Below are 24,219 nucleotides of genomic sequence, written 5' to 3' on the forward strand. Positions count from 1 at the left end.
TCGATTTTGGTCTCATCTGACCACTACACTTTCAACCAGTCCTCCTCTGCATCATTCAGATGTTCAGTAGCAAACTTCAGACGGGCCTGGACATGTGCTTTCTTGAGCAGAGGGTCCTTGTGGGCACTGCAGGATTTCAATCTTTGTCGGTGTAGTTTGTTACCAATCGTTTTCTTGTTGACTGTGGTCCCGGCTGCCTGGAGATCATTGACAAGATCCTCATGTGTAGTTCTGGGATGACTCCTCACTGTTCTCATGATCATTAACACTCCACGAGGTGAGATCCTGCATGGTGTACCAGATCTAGGGAGACTGACAGTTGTTTTGTGTTTCTTCCATTTGTGAATGATTGCACCAACTGTTGTCACCTTCTCACCAAGCTGCTTGGTGATAGTTTGGTAGCCCAGTCCAGCCTTGTGTACGTCAACAACCTTGTCCCTGGCATCCTTGGACAGCTCTTTGGTCTTTTGCCATGGTGGAGAGTTTGGAATCTGATTGTTTTGATTGCTCCTGTGGACAGGTGTCTTTTATACAGGTAACAAAATGAGATTAGCAGCACTCCCTTTAAGAGACTGCTTCTAATCTCAGTTTATTATCTGTATAAAAGACACCTGGTAGCCAGAAATCCTGCTGAGTGATAGGGGTTCAAAGACTTATTTCCCTCATGAAGATGCAAATCAGTGCATTATTTGTTAGACATGCCTAGCCAGTCTCCAGACCTTAATCCGATTGAAAATCTGTGAAGGGGGCTGAAAGTTCGAGTTGCCAAATGTCAGCCACCAAACCTTAATGACTTGGAGAGGATCTGCCAAGAGGAGTGGGCCAAAATCCCTCCTCAGATGTGTGCAAACCTGGTGGCCAACTACAGGAAACGTCTGACCTCTGTGATTGCCAACAAGGGATTTGCCACCGAGTACTAAGTCATGTTTTGTGAAGGGGATCAAATACTTATTTCCCTCATGAACATGCAAATCAGTGCATAATTTTAGACATGCATTTCTTTTGACTTTTTTTGTTGCTGTTCTGTCTCTCAGTGTTACAATACACCGACCATTCGATTTTTAGACTGATAATTTCTTTGTGAGTGGGCAAACATTCACAATCAGCAGGGGATCAAATATTTATTTTCTTTACTGTATCTGCTGAGAGGCATATTGAGTCCATGGAAGATTTATTTTTTTTCCACAAGTTTCTGGAAAATGACAAAAACTTTTTTTTTTTCTTTACACAAAGTTGTTATTTAAATTATATACCCATGGCTTGTGCAATAAATATATGTGGAATTACACCCCAAAATACATTCTGCTACTTCTACCGAGTATGAGGATACCACATGTGTGAGACTTTTTGGGAGCCTAGCCACATACAGGAGCCTGAAATCCAATAACCACTTTGAAAGCCTGAAGGTGCGGAACTTCCTCATTTCACTTCCTCACTACCTATCAGAGTTTCAGAGGCCCTGAAATGCCAGGATAGCATCAACCCCCCCCCCCCAAATTACCCCTTTTTGGAAAGTAGACACCCCAAGGAATTTAAAGAGGCATGGTGAGTATTTTGCAGATCTCATTTTTTCTCACAAGGGTTTGAAATATAAAAAAAGAAAAGAAAAAATATTTTTTTTGTTTTTTTTTTTCTCTTCATTTTCCAAAAACTTGTAGCAACAAACGAGATCTGCAAAATACTCATAATACTTCTTATCAAATTCCTTGGGGTGCCTGCTTTCCAAAAAAAAGGTCATTTGGGGAGGTTTGGTGCTATCCTGGCATTTCAGGGCCTCCGAAACTGTGATAGGTAGTGAGGAAGTGTAATGAGGAAATAAAGCCCTTTAAAAGCCTGAAGGTGTTTATTGGATTTTGGGGTCCTGTACTTGGCTAGACTGCCAAAAAGTCTCTCATATGTGGTACCCCCATACTCAGGAGAAGTAGCAGAATCTATTTTGGTGAGTAATTCCACATATACTCATGGCATGTGTGAGCAGTAAATCATTTACAGTTGTGGCCAAAATTATTCAACCCCCACTGAAATTGAGTGTTTTGGCCAGTTTGACATTGCTTTTGATCATTCAGTCATCTTGCTTACATTTACATTAAAGAGGCACTTGTAGGTCAGACAAATATAACATAACAGTTATAATGAAATAACCACAAATGTCTTTTCTGTGCTCACAGCATTATCAGTTTTATTCAACCCCCAAGTGACATTCAATCTTAGTACTTAGTACAGCATCCTTTTACAGTTATAACAGCTTTTAAACGTGAAGCATAGCTTGACACAAGTGTCTTGCAGCGATCTACGGGTATCTTCGCCCATTCTTCATGGGCAAAGGCCTCCAGTTCAGTCACATTCTTAGGCTTGCGCACTGCAACTGCTTTCTTTAAGTCCCACCAGAGGTTCTCAATCGGATTTAAGTCTGGTGACTGCGATGGCCACTCCAAAATGTTCCAGCCTTTCCTCTGCAACCATGCTCTAGTGGACTTGGAGGTATGCTTGGGATCATTGTCCTGTTGAAAGGTCCAACGTCTCCCAAGCCTCAGGTGTGTGACGGACTGCATCACGTTTCCATCCAATATCTCCTGGTACTGAAGAGAATTCATGGTACCTTGCACACGCTGAAGCTTCCCTGTACCTGCAGAAGCAAAACAGCCCCAAAGCATGATTGACCCTCCACCATGCTTCACAGTAGGCAAGGTGTTCTTTTCATCATAGGCCTTGTTCTTCCTCCTCCAAACATAGCGTTGATCCATGGGCCCAAACAGTTCTAATTTTGTTTCATCAGTCCACAGAACACTATCCCACAACTTTTGTGGTTTGTCCACATGGCTTTTGGCATACTGCAGTCGACTCTTCTTATTCTTTGGAGACAGCAAGGGGGTACGCCTGGGAGTTCTGGCACGGAGGCCTTCATTACGCAGTGTGCGTCTTATTGTCTGGGCTGAAACTTCTGTACCCACATCTGACAAATCTTTTCTCAGTTCCTCAGCAGTCACACGGGGACTTCTCTCCACTCTACGCTTCAGGTAGCGCACAGCAGTCGAAGTCAGCATCTTCTTTCTGCCACGACCAGGTAGCGTTTCAACAGTGCCCTTTGCCTTGAATTTGCGAATGATGCTTCCTAAGGTGTCTCTTGGTATGTTTAACATCTTTGCAATCTTCTTATAGCCATTGCCCTTCCTGTGAAGAGAAATCACCTCTTCTCTTGTCTTCCTGGACCATTCTCTTGCCTTCACCATGTTTGTAACCACACCAGTAAATGTCTAGAAGGAGCTGAGTATCACAGTCATTTTAAAGCTGCCTAATTGGTGCTTATTATGCTTGATTGCTGCTCGGTGACATCCACAGGTGTTTTCAATACCTGATGGAAAGCACCTGTATGAACCTCTGTTCTTCAGAGTGGTAGTCTTTAAGGGGTTGAATAATTGTGGCAATGAAGAAACCACATAAGAACCATTTACTACTGTATTACATAAACAATTGATGTCATTTTAGTTGCATTTGGGTAGTTACAACGTCCTTGTAGGATTTGATTCTGAATACAATTCCAAATGTACACTATAGTCCCTAAACCCCTTTACAGCATTGGGGGTTGAATAATTTTGGACACAACTGTAAGTGACAATTTTGTGTAAAAAAAAAAAACATTTTTTTTTTGTCATTTTCCAAAAACTTATAAAAAAATTAATTCTTCTATTGATTCAACATGGCTCTCAGCAAATACTTTCCAAAAGGGGGTCGTTTTGGGGGGTGCGGGCATTTTATGACCAGCATTAGAAGTTTATGCCACATATCACTCACTCTTCTAACCACCTGAAGATCAAGCCTTTTCTGACACTTTTTTTGTTCACATGAAAAAAAATCTGTATTTTTTGCTAAGAAATAATTTGAACCCCCGAACATTATATATATTTTTTAAAGCAGACACCCTAGTGAATAAAATGGTGGGTACTACAATTTTTTATGTCATAGTACTTGTGCAGCGATTTTTCAAAAGCAAATGTTTAAAAAAATAAACTTTTTTTAACTTTTAATACACAAAAACACAATATATCGGCCAATTATTTAGTAAAATATAAAAGATGATCGTATGCTGAGTAAATAGATGCCAAACATGACATGATTTAATACTGCACATGCCCCGTGCAATGGTGACAAACTACATACGTTTTTAATATCCATAGGCATAGTTTTAAAAGCCTTTATAAGCTACCATTTTAGATTTACAGAGGAGGACTGTAATTTACAAATGGCACTGTTTATATCCTGCGAAACTGAAGTGATGAAATGCTTGTAGCTTCTGATTTCTTAGCCTATAGAGATGATTGGCACCATTGTGGTCTCCAATCAGCTCTATGGTCAGCTGGCAGAAACACCGGCTGCATTCTCAGGTTCCCCCGATGGCAGGGGACTGCCTGAGAAGGCTGTGGAAGGCAGCGGGGGAGGGGGGGGCATCTTCTCCCACTGCTTGTAAAAGCAATTCTGCAGCTAATTAGCCACTAGGATTGCTTTTACATGTAAGCCGATCGCCGACTGAATTAAATGATACCAGGATGATGCCTGCAGCTGTAGGCATCATCCTGGAATAACCATTAAAATTCCAGGGATGCACCAGTACGTCGCTGATCCTTGTTGGGTATATGCTATGTTCTTCTCTTCTACGCAGATTTTTCGCTGGGGAGTATAGACATCTGCAAATTTTTGGTTAAGGTGATTTACGAGGGACTGAATTTTGTGGTGCCAGTCAAATTCAGGGTCACCTCGAGGATGACAGTGTGTATTGTTGAAATGCATAAAACACATTATACTCTCATATCTATGCCTGGCCATGGCAGCAGAGAACACGGCATATGATGAATCGGGTCTGTGGTCCAATACAACCGCAATTTATTTTTTTTTGTAATGCCCGTGTTGAGGGTTAGGCCCAAAAAAAATTTAAATTCGGAAATCGTAATGGGTTTCCATGCAAATGGTGTGGCAAGGTTTGAATTTGGGTTGGCTGCGATAAACTGTTGTGCATATAAATTGTTTTGATCCACAATCCATGCATACAGATATTCCGTGAAAATCAGCTCCAAAAAATCAAGGGGAGTAGTTGCTGTTTCCGCCTGAATGTCAGGTTGGGCAGTGAATGGGGGAAGTATGGGTGCTGAAGAATTTGTGAGCTACCAATCGGGATTTGCAAGCACATCCAGAAGGATACTAGGGGCTCAATTCTTGGTGGTTGCCACCGCACCAGCTTGTACTACACTTATGGGACTCGCCACGTCATCAAATGATACTGCAGTGCTGGTATGTGAAAGACCAGGATGTACTAGGCCGCTGGTGCTCGCCACTTCACCAAAAGGTAGAGCGGCACTAGTAATGGCACTCTGCTGCATATGAGAGTCATCAAAATTTACTGGCAAGTGCTAACAGATCAGGCCTGATTCTGCCAAAACTGCGGTTTTGTGTGCAATGTATCAAGTGACAAGGGGCTGATCCTGCTAACGCTGCATTTTTGGGGACACTATACTAATGAGAACGCTGGTATAGTGCTGATCTGATCAAAGATATTGATCCGTTCAGACACTATACTAGCAATGGAGGTTTATTGTGTATGAGCATATTCCTGGCAATCAAGGGGTTAAATGTGATTACTGGTGTACTGACAGGCAATCTGACGCTATCTGGGAGGGGCATGAAAACCATGGGAGCGCGAATCATGTGTATATATACATGATTTTGCGAACCCCTGCCGCCCTGTAGCAGTATTTCTGCTATAGGGCGGTCAGGAAATGGTTTGTGTTACAGCGCTGCGTTACTTTAACTGACAATTGCGCGGTCATGCAAACTGCACAAGAAATTTATGTCCTTTTTTCCCTATGAATTGATCTTTCTTCCGGTGGTATTTGATCACCTGTGCATTTTGTTTATTTTTTGCGCTCTAAAACAAGACCGACAATTATGACGAAAAAATAATAATATTTTGGACTTTTTGCTATAAAACATGTCCAGTAAAAGTAAAAATCAAATGTCATCGTAAATTTCTGCCAAAATGTATTCTGCGACATGTCTTTGCTAATTAAAAATCCCAATACGTGTAAATTAATTGGTTTACGTGAAAGTTATAGCGTCTACAAATGGCGGTGAATGTATACTGGAATTTTTATGTGTGTGTGTGTGTGTGTGTGCGCGTATATATATACTAATAATGGCGACGATCGGCGACTTATGGCGGGACTGCGGCGGACATTTTGACACTGGGAGGTAACTGACTTGGGGTCACTGACATCCCCAGTGACACCAATACAGTGATCAGTGCAAAAAAAAAAACACTCTTACTGTACTAATGGGACTGGGGAGGAAGGGGTTAACATTTGGAGGCAATCAAAGGGTTAACTGTGTGAGGAGGGGAGTGTTTCATTATGGGGCGGGGGGGGTATTCTTCACAGTAACACACTGATCCGGAAAGCTGTGCTTAGCGTTCCGGACCAGTGTGCTCAAACTGACAGAGGAGCTGTCCTCCCTGTCAGTGTTTGCCGGTAATCGCCGGTCTCCAGCGGATAATCACCTGTCGGGACCCGGTGATTGATGGCCGCGGTCAGCGGCGTGAGTAGGGCCGTCCCGCTCCTCACGTGTGCCCCCTACCCGTGATTTTGTGCACAGGTGCCGCCCTGCCGCAGTGTGTGTGTGTACTATGGCTGGTCAGTAACCGGTTATACAGTCTGTTTTATTCACGTTAATGAAATCAAACCTTTTTAACTGGTTCCCACCTGGGCAATAGCAGACTGACGGCTAGGCAGGCCTTCCTTCCCTCCAGAGGTGCGCAGTGCAGCAATCGGTGGTGATCAGAGTAAAGAACCAATGACGTTGGCTTTTTACCATGTGATCAGCTTTGACAGCGCTGAGGAAAGAAACGGAATGTTTACATTGACAATCAGGGCACTAATCATCTGTGCAGCATATCAGTGCCCATTGATGCAGAATATCAGTGCAGCACCATCCATGCCAATCCTTGTCCATTAGTGCAGCCTCATCAGTACCTCTTTACCAGTGCCCATCAGTGCAGCCTATCAACGCACATCAATGACCTTTTTGCTAATTTTTATAACAGAAACAAAGGGTGTGTGTGTGTTGTGTTTTTTTTTTTTTTCATAATGTTCTGTCTTTTTTTGTTTGTTTAGCAAAACATAACCCAGTGGTGATTAAATACCACCAAAAGAAAGCTCTTTGTCTCAAAAAAATTATAAAAATGTAATGTGGGTACAGTGTTGCCTGACTGTGCAATTGTCGTTCAAAGTGAGACCATGCTAGAAGCTGAAAATTGGCCTAGGCAGGAATGGGGGTAAAAGTGGCCATTGTTGAAGTGGCTAAAAATTTATTCTGTTCATCACTTTCACATGTGGGTGGGGAAGAACTCCTCAGCCCTGTGTGTAAGCTCCAAGTTGTGACCTACACAAGACTAACTCTTCGTTCTTGGCAGACTATTATGTCAACGGGGGGAGCAAGAAAAAGGTTCATGTTGATGCAGTTGCATTCTGTTTTGTATGTTCATTTTATTTTGTGTCTTTAAAAGGCTTTTCAAATCTTTATTACACTTTTCCAGGATATTGGTGCTGGAAAAGGAAAGTATTATGCTGTCAATTTTCCAATGAGGGATGGAATTGATGATGAATCATACGGACAAATATTTAAGCCAGTAAGTAGAATTCCTCTTTAGATTCTGATTCTTCCTCATGTAAAATAACTGCAGACAAGACACAAAATGATATAATATATGTAATGTGTGAAGTAAGAAATTTCTGAGCTTTTTAGTAATTGGGTGATACTTTTGAATAACACATGTTCCATAATGTTTTAGCCTGCAACAGGAAGGAAGCCTGTCTGCGACTTGATACCGCTCCTGTTTTCATAAATGACCATTTAGCGTAATAACCTACATTCAAGGTGGGGAGCCACTAGATGACTGCTTGTTTCTAATGCAGATGTTTGCTGATGAGGGTATATTAGGGAAGAAAATAAATGTAGGTTAACCTTCAGCTTGAGGATTAGTGCATGTCACAGGTAAAACAGGTGCACATAATTTTGTGTTTTTGTTTTATTTTCGCATTGACAGTTCTCCTTTTAATACCTGCTATTTATGCTTGTTATGTGCTGTATTTAAGGACTGATCTATTCCGAGATAATTTTCTATTTCCACACAGATCATTTCCAAAGTAATGGAGATGTACCAGCCCAGTGCAGTAGTTTTACAGTGTGGTGCCGATTCATTGTCAGGAGACCGCCTTGGGTGTTTCAATTTAACAGTAAAAGGTAACTAAGATTTCCAATTGTGATTAAGTAATGATTTTCAGCATCTACAAGCCTTGAGGAAATCCAGTTCAATTTCTGAAATGTATTTTCCTTATGGTTCATAGATTGTCCTGAATAGACACAGGAAGCATGCAACGTGTTTTGCTTCATGCACGTCTTGTTGAAGATTTTATGGTGATTAATTCTCCATTAATCATTTTCCAAATGTAATCTGTAATAATGCTGATATTGAGATATATATATATATATATATATATATATATATATATATATATATATATATAATTTTACTTGACTGCTCCGTGCAATGGTTTTGCACAGAGTGGCCCTGATCCTGCTGTTTTGGGGTCCCCTGCTGGTGGAATTAGCTTCTTATGACAGACACGGTGTAGCTCAGCCTTGCCCTCTGCTGAAAGCAGCAGCAAAGGCTCCAGCTGCAGCCTCTCAGTCCTGTGAGAGAGTGGAGAGAGCTGCTACATGTGGGCACAGCTCTGGATCAAGTGAGGACTCTGGTAAGTCTTTAGAAGGTGAGGAGGTATTTTTACATTAATGTAGGGAATGCATTGAGGTAAAAATATTTTTTCCCTTTAGAGCCACTTTAATTTTACATAAGATCTTTTTTTACAGGTGAGCCTGATGAATTCAATATCTACTGACAATCTGGAAATATTCATCATGGTTTCCAATCATGCAATTGCTATAACATAATCACTTGCAAGCTGTCAGGCTAACAAAGTTCTCGCCGGGGCCACACCAGCCTAGAAACCGGCATTGTTCCTCAGTTTACCTCCTTTCTGCCCGGCCTATTGTACGTTGACAGCCTAGTAAGAACCCTATTATCATGGGGTGACCGCTTCGCCTGCTCCACGTGGGCCGCACTCCAGTACGATCTGTCACAGGCTTTGTCTACAGGACACAGCCGCTGACAGATCACTACACCGCCCCCTGCCACTGTGATGTGATTGCTGTGACCAATCACAGCAGATCAAATGACAGTTGTAAACAATGAATGGCTTCCTTTCATGCCATTCATTGCTTACTACTGTGCTGCAAGCTGTGATTGGTCACATGTACAGACTGGGCCAATCACAACCTATCTGTAGCATGCGATCAGCTATGGCCAATCCCAGCTGACCACAACAAAAACTACTGAATGAATCCGTTTCATTCAGTAAAAATGCTTGCTTATACCGATGAAATTCATTGGTATAAGCAATCACAATGTGTATTTAAAAAAATAAAAATAAAAAATCCTGACCACCTGACCATTTGCCTAGAGTAGTACAACATTACTATGGTAACATTATATTGCTCTGGTCACAGGAGTAGAAAAAAATAAAAATATATATATTGTGTATTTTTTTTTTTTTTTACATACTGTTGCCAGTCGGTGTTCCTGATCACTGCCGTACCAGTTGACACTGTACTGCATTAGTGACAGTATGGGGGGAAAAAAAAAAAAAATTGTGAAAACACTTTTCTTTTCATTTTCCACAAAATTATGACAAAAAATGACAACTTCAAAAAACTCACCATGCCGCTTACTAAATACCTCACACATTCTACTCTCCAATTTTATAGTACAGTTAATAGGGGCCCCTACTAGGAATGATGCTCTGCTGGACCTGGTAATCTCAAACCATGCAGAGCTTATTACGAATGTCCATATAAAAGAACATAGGGGTATCAGTGACCATAAGATTTCATTTATTGTTAGCTGTAAACGGCAAGCACATACGGGAAAAATAAAAATGCTCAATTTCAAGAGAGCTAATTTTCCAAGGCTGAGAGCTGCTCTCTAAGACTTAGACTGGGAGGGAATATTGGCATTGATGAACACAACACAGAAATGGGAGTTCTTCAAAAAGACTGTATGTGAAAACACTGCAAAATATATTCCCATGGGCAACAAGTTTAAAAGGCTAAAAATCAAACCTATGTGGCCTACGGCCAAAGTTAAAAAGGCTATAGATAATAAGAAAAGTGCTTTTATGCAATATAAAAACAAAGGACCACTATCATCGTTTAAGCATTACAAAGAATATAACAGAATATACAAAAAGGAAATATAGGCCGCAAAAAATGAAAACGAACGACAGATTGCAAAAGATTGCAGGACCAACCCCAAAAAATTCTTCAAGCATACTAATAGTAAAATGGTCCGATCAGAGCATGTAGGCCCTTTACAAAACTATCTAGAGTGGGTGACTGGGGACAAAGAGAAGGCAAATTTATTTAATACCTTCTTCAGCTCTGTGTATACAAAGGAGCATGGGGGGAGCTCTTGTCCATAATGGACATAGTATTGACACAGCTCCAGATGATCCACATTGGCTCACAATTGTTATGATCCAGAAATATTTAGACAGTATAAAGGTGAATAAAGCACCTGGACCAGATGGCATACACCCATGGGTCCTTAAAGAATTGAGCTCAGTCATTTCAAAGCCATTATTTCTAATTTTTAGGGACTCTTTAATGACTGGCATAGTACCACTGGATTGGTGTAAGGCCAATGTGGTGCCAATATTTAAAAAGGGATCAAAATCTTTACCAAGTAATTATAGACCTGTTAGTTTAACTTCTATAGTTGGGAAGATACTGAAGAGTTTAATAAAAGACCACATAGATGAGTTCTTGCTCGAAAAAAAATATTGTAAGCAACAGACAGCATAGATTCATGAAAGACAGAAGTTGTCAAACAAATCTGATTTCTTTTTATGAGGGGGTGAGCAAAACCTTGGACAGAGGGGTGGCGGTGGACGTGGTATACTTGGATTTAGCAAAAGTGTTTGACAGAGTTCCCCACACACGGCTAATGTGTAAGGTAAAGTCTACAGGCGAGTAGTGGTTAATGATTCATACTCTGAATGGTCTCAGGTCGTCAGTGGTGTACCCGAAGGTTCAGTGTTGGGACCGTTACTTTTTAATATATTTATAAACGATATAGGGTCTGAGATTACAAATCCCATTTCAGTCTTTGCAGATGACACCAAGCTGTGCAGTGGAATAACGTCCTTACAGCATGTCTTCAATTTACAAGCCGACCTCAATGAACTGTTTATATGGGCAACTATGTGGCAAATGAGGTTTAATATTGATAAATGTAAGGTTATGCACTTGGGGGCTAAGAATATGCATGCATCATACATACTAGGGGGAGTACAACTGGGGGATCAATGGTGGAGAAGGATCGGGGAGTTCTGGTAGATCACAAGCTTAATAATGGCATGCAATCCCAAGCTGCGGTTTCTAAAGCGAGCAAAATCCTCTTTTGTATTAAAAGAGATATAGATTCCAGAGAGAGAGATATCATATTACCGCTGTACAAATCATTAGTAAGACCTCATCTGGAATATGCAGTTAAATTTTGGGCACCAATTCACAAAAAGAACATTGGGGAACTGGAGAAAGTACAGAGAAGGGCAACGAAACTGATAAGAGGCATGGAGGAGCTCAGCTATGAGGAAAGATTAGAGGAACTGAATTTATTCTCTTGAGAAGAGGAGATTAAGGGGGGATATGATCAACATGTATAAATACATCAGTGGTTCATATAGTGAACTCGGTGTAGAGCTATTCACCCTGAGGTCATCACAGAGGACAAGGGGGCACTCTTTACGTCTGGAGGAAAAGAAATTTATTCTCCAAACACGGAAAGGTTTCTCCACAGTGAGAGCTGTGCAAATGTGGAATGGACTCCCTCAAGAGTTGGTTCTGGCCAGCTCAGTGGATTACTTTCTTTAAAAAAGGCCTGGATTTTTTCTTAGATACACAGAATATAACTGGATACTAACATTTATAGGTAAAGTTGATCCAGAGAATATCCGATTGCCTCTCGGGGGATCAGGAAGGAATTTTTTTTCCCAGCAGGAGCAAATTGGATCATGCTTTGCTGGGATTTTTTTTGCCTTCCTCTGGATCAACTGTGGATATAGGATTATAACTTTTTTTTTTTTCTATGTTTGAACTGGATGGACTTTTGTCTATTTTCAGCCAGAATAACTATGTAACAAGCAGTTATTTTAGGGGTATTTGTACTGTCCTGGACATGTAGTAGAATATATTTTGGCCCTAAATTTGTGTAGAAAGATTACTTATTTGCAAGATGTTATAACAGAAACTAAGAAAATCACTCCCACCCCCCTCGTGTCGGCGGGCATTCTGACATGGGGGGGGGGGGGGGGAACTGGCACCCCCCCCCCCCAGTGACACTAATACAGTGATCAGTGCTAATAAAAAGCACTGACACTATACTAATGACACTGGGGAGGAGGGGGTTAACATCTGGGGTGATCAAAGGGATGACTGTGTGCTGTTTTACAGTGTGCTGTGCATGTGTTTCATTGTGTAAGCACACAGCACACTGCTTTGTATTGCTCTGCTATGCAAACCCACACAAAGCAGTGTGAAGGAGCTGACGGGAAAGACCTGTATTGTTTACATACAAACCTCTCCACCATCAGTGATACTCGGTGATTGCCTGGTGCTTGGGCGGAATCACCAGCTGGGACCTGGTGATCGACAGCTGAAGCCGCCAATGGCGGTGCGGGTAGGGCGCACGCACCCCCTACCCGGTAATGCAAAATCACGTGTGTATATATACGTGATTTTGCGTAGCCCTGCCACCCTGTAGCAGTATTGCTGCTGTAGAGCGGCGGGCAAGATGCTAATTGCCTCAGCAGCTTTTCACCTGCAGCAGGTCTACTTTAACTGGGAATAACAATTTTTTTTTTTTAATATTTTGTGTCGCTTTTAATAGTTCTCTGCTGCATAGTTTATAAAAGAAAATGTATATTTAGACATGGTTGAATTTAACATCTTCAGAAGCATTTTAGAAACAAATGTGTTTGAGATGTATTTTGCTTTTCAACTTTAGCCCTGGTCCACACTGAATGCAACTTTGAAACTCACTTAAAGTAGCGTGATTTCAAAACCACAGATCAGTGTGATTTGTACCTCCGATTTCACTGCGGCTTGCAACTTCATTTAATAGAAGTCAATGCAAGTCGCAATGAGATCGTAAAAAAATTGTGCATGAACTATTTTTGAAATCGCTCTACTTCAAATCACACTGATTAAGACCGTGTCATAGAAATACATTAGATGTGATTTGTAAGTCACATGTCGCACTTGAAGTCACAGCGGTGTGAACCAGAGCTTATGCATACAACTCTTGGTAGTTAGTCTACTGAGTGAAATAGGTAGACTCTCTATACTTGGAATAACTCCACTAACAGAATATACTTTCTGCAGGCCATGCTAAGTGTGTTGAAGTTGTGAAGACTTTTAACTTGCCTCTACTCATGCTTGGTGGAGGTGGATATACTATCCGTAATGTTGCTCGTTGCTGGACATATGAGACTGCTGTTGCACTGGATTGTGAAATCCCAAATGGTAAGTTTAGTTTATATGTACTTTGGCTTTATGAAGTATCAAGTTTTAAAGGGTTTTTTATGGTCAATGTGTTTTTTTTAAACCGTTTCATTATTGAAGATATAAGTAACGGTTAAATGGGGTACAAAGACCCATAAGGTCTTGTGAAAGGGGAAGGATAAAATGAGAGTTTGCAATGGATTTAAGGTATTTATTTTCGCAAACATTGACTTGGAAGACTGAGACAGTTTGCCATCTCATTTCTTTTTGTAGGGGTTCACAATAACATACATTATGCCCCCAGATTGTCAAAATATAAAAAAGACTAATGTGATATTACTATAATTGTTTTGAACGTTTGAGTCAAAGCTGAAATACTGGCAGATAACATCAGCATACCATGCATGGTAACATAGATCACTACTGCACTTGTGTGGGATCTTGCTGTCATATTGATAGCAGCCCTGCGGGACTGTCGATGTTTATGCATGCACTGTGCATACGTAAGAATATGGACATTCTTTGCTGTGCATCTATGGGAATATGATCTCACTGCCATATACCTACAAGGATTAGGTGCATGCATAGGAATTACTTAAAGCAGAACTGCACTGTATCTGACCACCACGAACCAAAAAAGCTATAATTCATTTGTAATATGAAAAGAAAACTCCCCCCATCCATCCATGTCTCCATGCTTTATTATGCTGTGAAATCACTTTGAAAAACACACCCCAGCATTTCTGCCTGTGTGCATCTTGAGTAAGGCAGATCATACATGTAGCATGTGCTTCCTGGAATTCCTCTGCCATTAGCTCTGGCATGTAACTAGGAGGGTGTGCTTAGCTGAGACAAGCCTTCCCACCCCCCCTCTCCTCCTGAAGATTCCTGAGATGTATGACATCATTTGCGTAGGGATGGAAACCAGTAGTTAATTGAAAAAATGTAAATAAAAAGTTTAAAACAAAGAAATATGATATACTTTTCTATCCATTTACTAATGCTAGCAGTATAAGGATTCAAAATAGTTGATGCTGAGAGTGAAGTTCTGCTTTAAATGTCATCATGTATGTCTTAGCTTATCTTAATGAGCTACTTAGTCCAGATAGTTTTCTGCAGGCACTGTAATGGGTAGGCTTGCTTGATCTCTCTCATAGCTCTGCACAGGCTATGTCCAGCACAGTGATGTCACAACTACTTTTACAAGGCAAAGTCTGTTTTGCAAAGGCACTATGTCACACAAATTGGCAATTGAGGAATATATTTTTAAGTATTATGTTTGGTATGGTTTTGATATTTGTACAAATACTGCCTTCTGTATTCGTACCTCTGTTTCTGGTGTCTGACAGAGTATTGCTGTTGCGCAAGGAGTTGATGGGCTACTATATGTTTTTGGATGCGTTGGGCCTGTAAACCTGCAGTCACAGTTAAGCTTTTTGTTTTGCCTACTGACTGAATGGGAGAAAAAAAAAAAAAAGATTCCTCCATCCAGACAAACAAGGCAGATGGAGGAGTTCTTCCCGCTGGGACATTGTATTCTGAAAGCAGCAGCTGAAAAAATGTCCTTTTCACAGACGCCGATGAAACGATCGACTTCTACCAAGTGGGTTCAGCCACATATTGAATGAAATTTGACCTGGCTGAATTTCGATCCATGTTTGGCCAGCTTTACTTTGACAGCTGTTTATTGCAAAGTGGAAGCAAATCCACAAGGAAATGCATTTCAGTCTGCCTGAAGCAAATTTACCTTGAGGTTTTTTTGAGGCATTATATAAAAGCTATGCTGGGACAATGCAGTGGGCACATAGCAGGAGTCTCTATCTCTATTTTGTGAACGTTTTACTTCTGCCATGTTCCTGCAGGTTAGCATGGTGTTCTAATCATATATCACAGGCTACAGAAAACCTAATATTCATGGCTATTTTGACTATGCTGCCACCTTCAGTTGATTGGATACTGGCCAAAAAAAAAAGGCATGAGTACCCGACCAGGCATAACCCCACCCAAATCGGCTAAACCCCCTTTTTTTTTCAGCTTGTGACCCTAGGTGACGGATGTACCTTCGAAGCTTTTTCTTGTAAACGCTTAGGTATGATCTCGTAGCCTGTTCCTAACACCCCTGATGGGGTTGAAGAGTGCTTTGTCCTGATCGATCATGGCCTAATGTCTAAGAGGGGGCTGTACCTGGACCCTACATACAACAGCCTGTAATGTCTGTTGAGCACTATTGGATCCTGTTGGCAGCGATCTCAGGGATACAGTGAATCTGGTGAAGTCACTAGAAGGGTTCTCTACAGGTCCAGGGCAGCGAACCCCCTGAAGGAAGGTCCTGCTGTGCGTCCCATTTGATAGGTTAAGATTGGGCCTGCTGGCCCTGCACCTATGGACTGGTGAGTTGTTTGTTCTAGTGGAGCATGTGGCAGTCCCCCTGCCAGTGTTTCCTGTCTTTCCGGGGCATTTGGGCAGTTTTTCCTATGGGAACAACATATGGCAGTGGCTGAGCACAAACAGTATGGTTCAGTGTGGTGCACGTGTGAGAGGATGTCGTCATGCATGCATGTGTAGGTGCCATTCTTACTGGTTCCTAGGTGCAGTGAGCATATTCTTGAGCTACTCGCACTGCAATGTCACACCACACTGGAATCCCCAAGTCCTGAGAGATACCTGATTCAATGCTATTCTGCCTTCAGTCCTGAGCAGCTGCAATTGCCACTACTTTAGTCAGGCACACCAAGTTTTGGTACATGTGTCTACTGAGGGTGACTTGCCACATAGGTGTCCTGGTATAGGCTAGCACTCCTGTTAGCTGGGTGGCCGCTTACCTTTCAGGTTAACTGGCCTTTTTAACCCTTGCAAGCCATGGCTTCACAGTAGGGGAAAAGACAAATCCCCTCTATCAGGCAGGGAGGACCCCCTGCAAAGTGCACCCTGCAATGGCTCCCCAAAGAGTCAGACTTGCTCTAAATACCTGCCCCTGCCTGGTATTTTCACCATTTAGGGGCACAAACCTCAATGTCAAGGCAGGAATTTTGTGCATCCATATGTGGACTGCGTGATCAGCTTTGTTGAAGTAGGGTGTGGTATCGGGAATGTTCTGTGGAGTCCTTCCAGAAGGAATCTTGGGATTCAGGGCTGTCTCAGAGACGGAAGATCACGGTGGGCATTCTAGCAGATGTGGTGTGCACTGTGGTGTGTCTGATCAGCATCCTGGAACTTCAGATATTTTGTCTGGCTCTCCTTTTCTGGTCTATACCTCCAGGTTTTCCCTGTCAGAGTTCATTCTGATAGTGACACTGATGTGTCGACCATCAAAGGGGGACAAGAAGTCGTGCTGCTGAGGGGGAAGCAAACCTGATTTTGTCTTAGACATATAGTTGTGCTCAAAAGTTTGCATACCCTGGCAGGAATTGTGACATGTTAGCATTGATATTGAAAATTACTGATCATGCCAAAAAAAGTCTTTTATTTAAGGATCGTAATCATATGACCCCATTTATTATCACATTTGTTTTGGCTGCTTTCTAAAATCATAACAGAAATCACCAAAATGGCTCTTATCAAAGCTTTGCATACCCTGGAACGTTTGGCCTTGGTACAGAAACACAAGGTGAAACACTCAGGTTAAAATGGCAATTAAAGGTTCCTTTCCTACATATGTGGCTTTTTAAATTGCAATTAGCGTGAGTGTATAACTAGCCAAATGAGTTTCTTAGCTCTCACGTGGATGCACTGAGCAGGCTAGAAACTAAACAATGGGGAGTAGAAAAGAACTGTCAAAAGACCTGCGTAACAAGGTAATGGAACTTTATAAAGATGGAAAAGGAAATAAAAAGATATCCTAAGCCTTGAATATGCCAGTCAGTACTATTCAATCAGTTATTACAAAATGTAAAATTCGGGGGTCTCTTGATACCAAGGTAAACCAAGAAAGATTGTGTGGTTGTTTCAATGAGCACAATATGACGATTCTTGAACAAAAATTAGCTGCATGTTTGCATTCCCCAAAAGAAGCCTTTACTGCACCAGTGGCAGAAAAAGGTCAGGTGAGGCATGTCCAGGTGTTATTGGCATATTGTAACCAAACGTTTATGTGGCATTGGCGCAGTAAACGCTTATTTCCGGCAACTCGACTATACAGCTAATTTTTGTTTAAGTATTTTGGCATGATCAGTCAAATTTTCAATATCCATGCCAAAATTTCACGATTTCTGCCACATATGCAAACATTTGAGCACAACTGTAACTTCACGTTACAGCCATTTCCAATGTTCACATTCCTGTTGTAGAACATTGGCAGGCAGACTTTCAGCTGCCAGCAATTTAGGCCTCATACACACAGGACTTTTTTACAGCTATTTCTAGGGGAATGTGATGTTTTTTTTTTTTTTCCCTGCCTCTAAACACCCCTCCATGTTAGCCTAGGTGTCCATGCACAAATAGGCTTTTAGCAGCTTTTAGTTGTAGGAGCCTTTAGAGGCAGGAAAAAAAAAAACCCCAATGCCAGTGCATCCAGGAGCAGAAGAGTTTGGGCCGAAAAAATGCTTGAAACTATTAAAAGCTGCTAAACACGTCTAATCGTTAGTAACTGAGACTAATTCATTTCAAAGACCAGAATAATTTATTCTGGCTAATGCAATGAATTAACGCCCAAGAGCTTGACACCTGTAAAAGCTCCTAAAAGCTTGTAAAAGTTTTAAACACTTTTACGAGTGTCAGGCATTTTTAGAGCTTGTTCACACTTTGACTAAATTTTTAACTCTTACCAAGTGCTCCTATAGCTTTAGGATGGCCGTTAGACAGGCATTAATGAGCTTTAGTATGGGTGTTAGACTGGCTTATTATGTTAAAAACGCTCCCCAAACACCTTATGTCCAGTTTTGAAGTGTTTCATAAGCTTTTGACAAGTGTTAAAACCATACCACAAACTAAATAAACTGTAATGTTATTAACACGCAGCAAATGCCCCGCAAACGCCTGCCAGTGTGTTTGAGGAGTTTCACCACAGACTTGAATGGGAGGCGTTGAAAAGCTTCAACTCCTCCTGACTTGACATGAGGCTTCAATTTTTAAGTGATGCAATGCTAACGCTTCATATTTTGACAATGTGAACAGCACTATGTGCTGCCCATAGTATCATTTGCATAGGTGTTTGAGGAGTGTTAAAAATGCCTGTTTTTAATGCCAGTGTGAACTAGGTCTTACTCAAAAATGCTGCTGGCTTCTAGGAGAGTTAAAAAAAATGTCCTGTGTGAATGAGGCCTAAATCTGGGAGAATGGGCCCTTCACCAGGTGGTGTTTTGCAGAGATTTGTCTGTAATGGGGGATGCCAGATGTGGATCTCTTGGCGTCCAAATTTAACTTCAAACTTAACAGATTTGTGTTCCAAACCAGGGATCCCCAGGCATTTGCACTGGATGCCCTGATGATTCCTTGGGATCGGTTTTCCATAATTATGCCTTTCCCACCTCAAATTCTTCCTTGTCTGTTGTGCAGAATAAAGGTGGAGGACATTCCCATAATTTGATTGCAGCGATTTTGCCAAGAAGAACATGGTAAGCCAACATCTTCAAACTATTGGCAGTCGAACCTTAGGCTCTACAGATCATCTAGATATGCTGTTACAGGATCCAATCTTTCATCTTACTTTACGGTCACTGACTGTGACTGCATGTTGAAGCCCAATTCCTGAGGGATAGCGGTGTTTTTTCTGATTCTAACTTCCTTGTAGCTAGAAAATCAAACTCCAGGAGGGTACTGTGTAACAGTGTATGTGGAAAGCTTTTTTTTTTTTTTTTTTTTTTTTTTTTTTTTTTGCACAACCCGTCTCCATAAGACCTTAATTTTAGTGTTGTCACTCCTCACGTGCAAGGTGGTATTTTTTTAATGGCCATTGCTGCACTTTCCTTAAAGGAGCCTTTCGTGTTCTTCACCAGGATAAGATGGTGTTGAAGCCTTGATCCTATTTTCTTCTATGGTGGTTTCTTTGTTTCAACTAAATCAGGACATTATGTTCCCATCCTTTTTGTCCTAATCCTAAAGAGGAAGTGCTTCACTGTTTTTCTATGTTGTTCATAAGGGCTAAATGCATTTGTCTACTATATCTAGGTTGGTTCATCAACTCCTTTCTCATGCCTATGGTATCAAAGGCAAGGTTCTTTTAACCTGGTTAAGGGTCATTCCCTCAGGAGTGTCAACGCTTCCTGGACTGTTCAGCATTAAGCTGTTCTATATGTGCATACCAGGTTCTAACAAGTGGATGTTCACGCAGATGGCAGTTTTGGGCAGAAGGTATTACGGGAAGCTTTGTAGTGGGGTTCCCCCTGTTCTATTTTGGGTATTTTGAGCAAGTTTGGTTTTGTTGCATGCTTAATGCTTTGGGACATCCCAAGTAGTCAGGAATATAAAGTCCTCTGTGTTCTGTGATGTACTCCAAAAAAAGGATTTTACAGGTAAACCAAAAATTCTAATATTTTGGTCTAGTTATTCAGAGTGATGTTGTAAGTCACAGTCTACACTTGCATGATGGTGGCCCTGTAGTTGTGTATTCATCAGAATAAAAAATATCATAGTGAACAAAACGCTGCTCAAACCTTTACTTGACATCAGAGAACTTTCATATTTATACTTTACAAACAGGTAATTAAGAATGAAGATTTGTCATGTGTTAATTTTGAATGTAATTTATTTTTCTCAGAGCTACCATACAATGATTACTTTGAATATTTTGGACCAGATTTCAAGCTTCATATTAGCCCTTCTAACATGACCAATCAAAATACACCGGAGTACATGGAGAAAATAAAGTAAGGAGAATCAATGTTTGCTGTTTTAGATGTTACCTTTCACTTAATGTTTGCTTTTAAGCTTCTTAATGCTTGATTAATAATATTAGACAAGAGGCAGCCTTGCTTTATTTGTATTCTTTCCAAGTGGTACTATATCTTTCTGGTAGAAAACTGTAAGATAACTTGCGTTTATTATTTAAAACCAACCCCATCAAAAACAATTTATTAAAGAGTAGGGAAAGGTTAGGGTTTTGGTTTAGGTGTTTTTTGTTCCCCCTCATTTCTTGTCCTCATATCACTGGGACAGGAAATGATAGAAAATCTCTCTAACCGAGACAGGCAGCCACATGGAAAGTAGATGAGGAAAAAATCTGCCCTAAAGGTAAACAAACTTCAACAAAAACCTGACTGCCCTTCTCCACTCTACTGAAAGCAAAAAAAAAAAATGGTTTGGCTGCATTTTGGTATTTAAAAGATAGATGGGGCGTTGCCTGCACATGGAGGAAGAAGCAGCTTTCTGATTGCGCTCCTGCCGAGACCTGGGGGATATCATTGCTCTTGGAAACCCTACCTCATCGCCTCCTGTCTCTCATGGGCCAAAGGGGATGCAGCACCTCCGGCCACCCGCCGGGACCGGGTTCCACGACTCACCGTCACGGCATTCCGGAGTTCTTCACGCCAGATGGCCGGGCCTGCTCCTGCGACACTTATAAGATGGCGACTGTAAGTACACGCGGCCATACCTCAGCCCGCTCTCAGTCCCTCTCGTCTATCCCCAGTCCAGTCCTGCAGCCTGCTGAGTGTAATGGGCAGTGTCCCACTATGTCACCTCCATCCTCGCCCGCTGACAGCCATGGGCATGAGGACTGGGACCTCCAGGACTACCTCCGTGCTCTACCCACCTGTACTGAAATGGAGGCCTATGTGAAACGCCTTGAACAAGGGTATCGCTCCAAGCTTCATTCCCCCAAGCCAGAGTTGCAGCTGACTTGTTCAAAGACCATCGAGTTAGAGCAAATCTGTCACTCGGTCACTCGCTGTCTGCCACTGCGACGACTCAGGAGCAACGTTTAGATGCCCATGAAAACTACATTGCCCAGCTATTCCTCCTCCATGAGGATTTGGACAATCGCAACCGAAATAACATTAGGTTGGGGGGCTACCCGAGGCAACGGTTTACCAATGGTTCAGGGCATCTTTACTGGCCTCCTAGGCACTTCCAACTCTGTGGATTTGGAAATAAAGTGCATCAGGCTTTAGGCCTCTGCAATCCTGACCCTGCTAAACCTAGGTATGTCATCTGTCAGGTGCACTTCTACTGTACCAAGGAAGACGACATGAGGAAGGCTTGCGAGAAAGACCAGTTGGACTTTGATGGTAGGTCTATTACACTTCTACCTGATATCTTTCCTCATACCCTGGAAAAAAGGAAGGCTCTAAAGCCATTACTTGCTTTGCTACAGGAACACAACATCTCCTATTATTGGGGTTTCCCGTTTCAATTGAAGATCCAATGAGAAGACAAGCTATTCATCATTAGATGTCCTTCTAATATACCCATGGTGTTATCTGCTCTTCACCTGCCTGATCTCCCTATCCTGGATTGGATATGGACCCACTGCCAGTAGGATTTGGATACTCTCCTGCCTCCCTGCCAGCGCAGTCAACTACTTCAAGCTCTAGGCCACCAGTGGAGTCCGAATGCCCCGGTTGATGTGCATCTATATGGATTTCACCAGTGTTTTCACTCACTTCTTCTTTTTCTTATGAGGCGTCCATTTGTTTTCTTTGTTTTCTTTTGTTAGCTATCTTATACTTAATTTCTCTACAATTGTTTCTGTAGTACTAAGTTATCTACATCCCTATTGGCCTCTTTAGTTATTGTCCCATGACAGTGTGCGGGGTCCTCCCCCCTACGGGGTGGTTCTTGCTTTTCTGATGCTTTTATGCCTAATACCTCGTTCGCTCACAGCGAGCCTTGAGATATGTATCCCTTGCGATGTTGTTTATGGATGTTGTGTGTGTGCATCAACGGGAGCAATGAGTCGAAGACTTGGTCTGTGAACTTGATTCACATCTCGGAGATCCGTGACTCCCTATGGAAGTGGTATAATTTACCCTATGTAAATTATCCTTGCTCTCCTCACTCCATTTGACCCCTACGGGGGGAGTCCCTAATACTTACTCTCCTTCTACCATCTACTTTGTCCCCTTGGCATGCTATAAGAAGGTCGTTGGTTTTCCCATTGCCACGCGAAATACCAGTTTGACTAGCTTCATACGCTCCGTAGGGGGACCTAGCTGCTCCTAATTTTTCATCGGAGCTCCAGCCCTTTATGGTGTTCATTATGTTTAGTCTTCATTCTACATGTTTGGTCGATTTTACTCCTTGACTGTTTTCGAGGTTGTGTTATTACCTTAACCTGTTTTTGTGGGCCTTTGATAAGGAATGGTTCCCTTCCCGGGCATCCAGCTGGGTGGCCTGTATGTTATATTTTTCTGGCCTGTACATCTACTTCACGCTTGGGATTCTCCATATGCCAGTAGTCTTAGCCGTGGCGGGGGGGGGGGTTCTTACATTGGAGGGTTTCCTCTGTATTGTTTCATGGTTTTCTTTATTTTTGAGATCTTGTTTGCCACCGGGGTCTCCTCCCCGAGCGCCCTACATGCGTATCTATTTCCCCCCGTAGGATCACTGACCCTCTGGCAGGGATTAGTGATTTTTTTAAAAATTTTCCATTTACTTTTTTTTTTTTTTTTCTTCCTCTTCACTTCTACTCTCCCTCTTTCTAGTGTCACCTGAGGATGGCGCCCAGGATACCACCCCCTACTGCTCTTAAGCTCTGTTCTTATAATGTTAATGGCCTCAACAACCAATCTAAGAGGGGACAAATCCTATACTCCCTACACAAGTCTAAAGTTGACATTGTATTATTTCAGGAGACTGACTTCTGTGCCGATAGTCTTCCTATTTGTTCCAGGAGATATTATTTCAGATGGTTTCACAGTGTCCTTCCATCATCCAAAATCAGGGGTGTCTCCATTGCCATATATAAATGTCTCCTGGTCCTCTTTAAAAACTCTCTTAGTTATGAACTATGCTCAATCTGTTGGACTCCCCGTTTGCCTCCTATCTATGGACACTTAGAAGGCATTTGATAGGGTGAGGTGGCCATTTTTGGTGTAAACGCTATCTCAAATAGGATTAGGCCCCGGCATGCAGCAGAAAATTCTCGCTCTTTTATACCTCCCCTACTTCTAGACTTCGCCTGAATGGCTCTCTAACGATGAGCCTCCCTACAACTAATGGCACCCGTCAGGGTTGTCCATTATCTCCTCTTTTGTATGTTCTGGTTATGGAACACCTGACGATAGCGCTTTGCAGTAACCCCAATATTACCAGCGTCCCCATTGGCTCGAAGGAGGTGAAATTGGCTCTTTTCACGGATGATCTACTGCTCTGTCTCCAACCCACATATATCTCTGCCTTCTATCCTATCAGAATTTCATCGGTACAGTGAATTCAGCAATTTTAAGGTCAATCTTACAAAGTCTGAGATTCTGAATGTCTGTCCTCTTAAGGTTCAGGAAGTTAAGAGATCCAGAGCAAAATTTTAAAGGAAAGTTATCCTTAAGTACCTGGGTGTTAAAATCCCCTCTAACCTGTCTCATATATTCTCTGAAAATTTTACCCTTTACTTCAACGTACATTACAGGATCTTTGGAATTATGACCATTCCTTATACTCCTGGTTTGGCCGGATCAATATACT

General features: G+C 41.8%; 1 protein-coding gene across 1 annotated transcript in view; it reads left to right on the plus strand.

The window, feature by feature from the left end:
* The window catches only part of HDAC2 (histone deacetylase 2), a 73,823-nt gene that overhangs the window by 33,001 nt on the left and 16,603 nt on the right, over positions 1–24,219 (plus strand). Inside the window, exons 7-10 of the mRNA XM_089683537.1 lie at positions 7,580–7,672; positions 8,178–8,286; positions 13,543–13,683; positions 20,357–20,465. Of these exons, the coding sequence (XP_089539663.1) occupies positions 7,580–7,672; positions 8,178–8,286; positions 13,543–13,683; positions 20,357–20,465 (452 nt within the window). The remainder of the gene's footprint in view (positions 1–7,579; positions 7,673–8,177; positions 8,287–13,542; positions 13,684–20,356; positions 20,466–24,219) is intronic.

The sequence above is a fragment of the Staurois parvus genome, unplaced genomic scaffold, assembly GCF_062004578.1.
Source record: "Staurois parvus isolate SC_StPar_1 unplaced genomic scaffold, SC_StPar_1.0 ptg000314l, whole genome shotgun sequence".
Taxonomy (NCBI): domain Eukaryota; kingdom Metazoa; phylum Chordata; class Amphibia; order Anura; family Ranidae; genus Staurois; species Staurois parvus.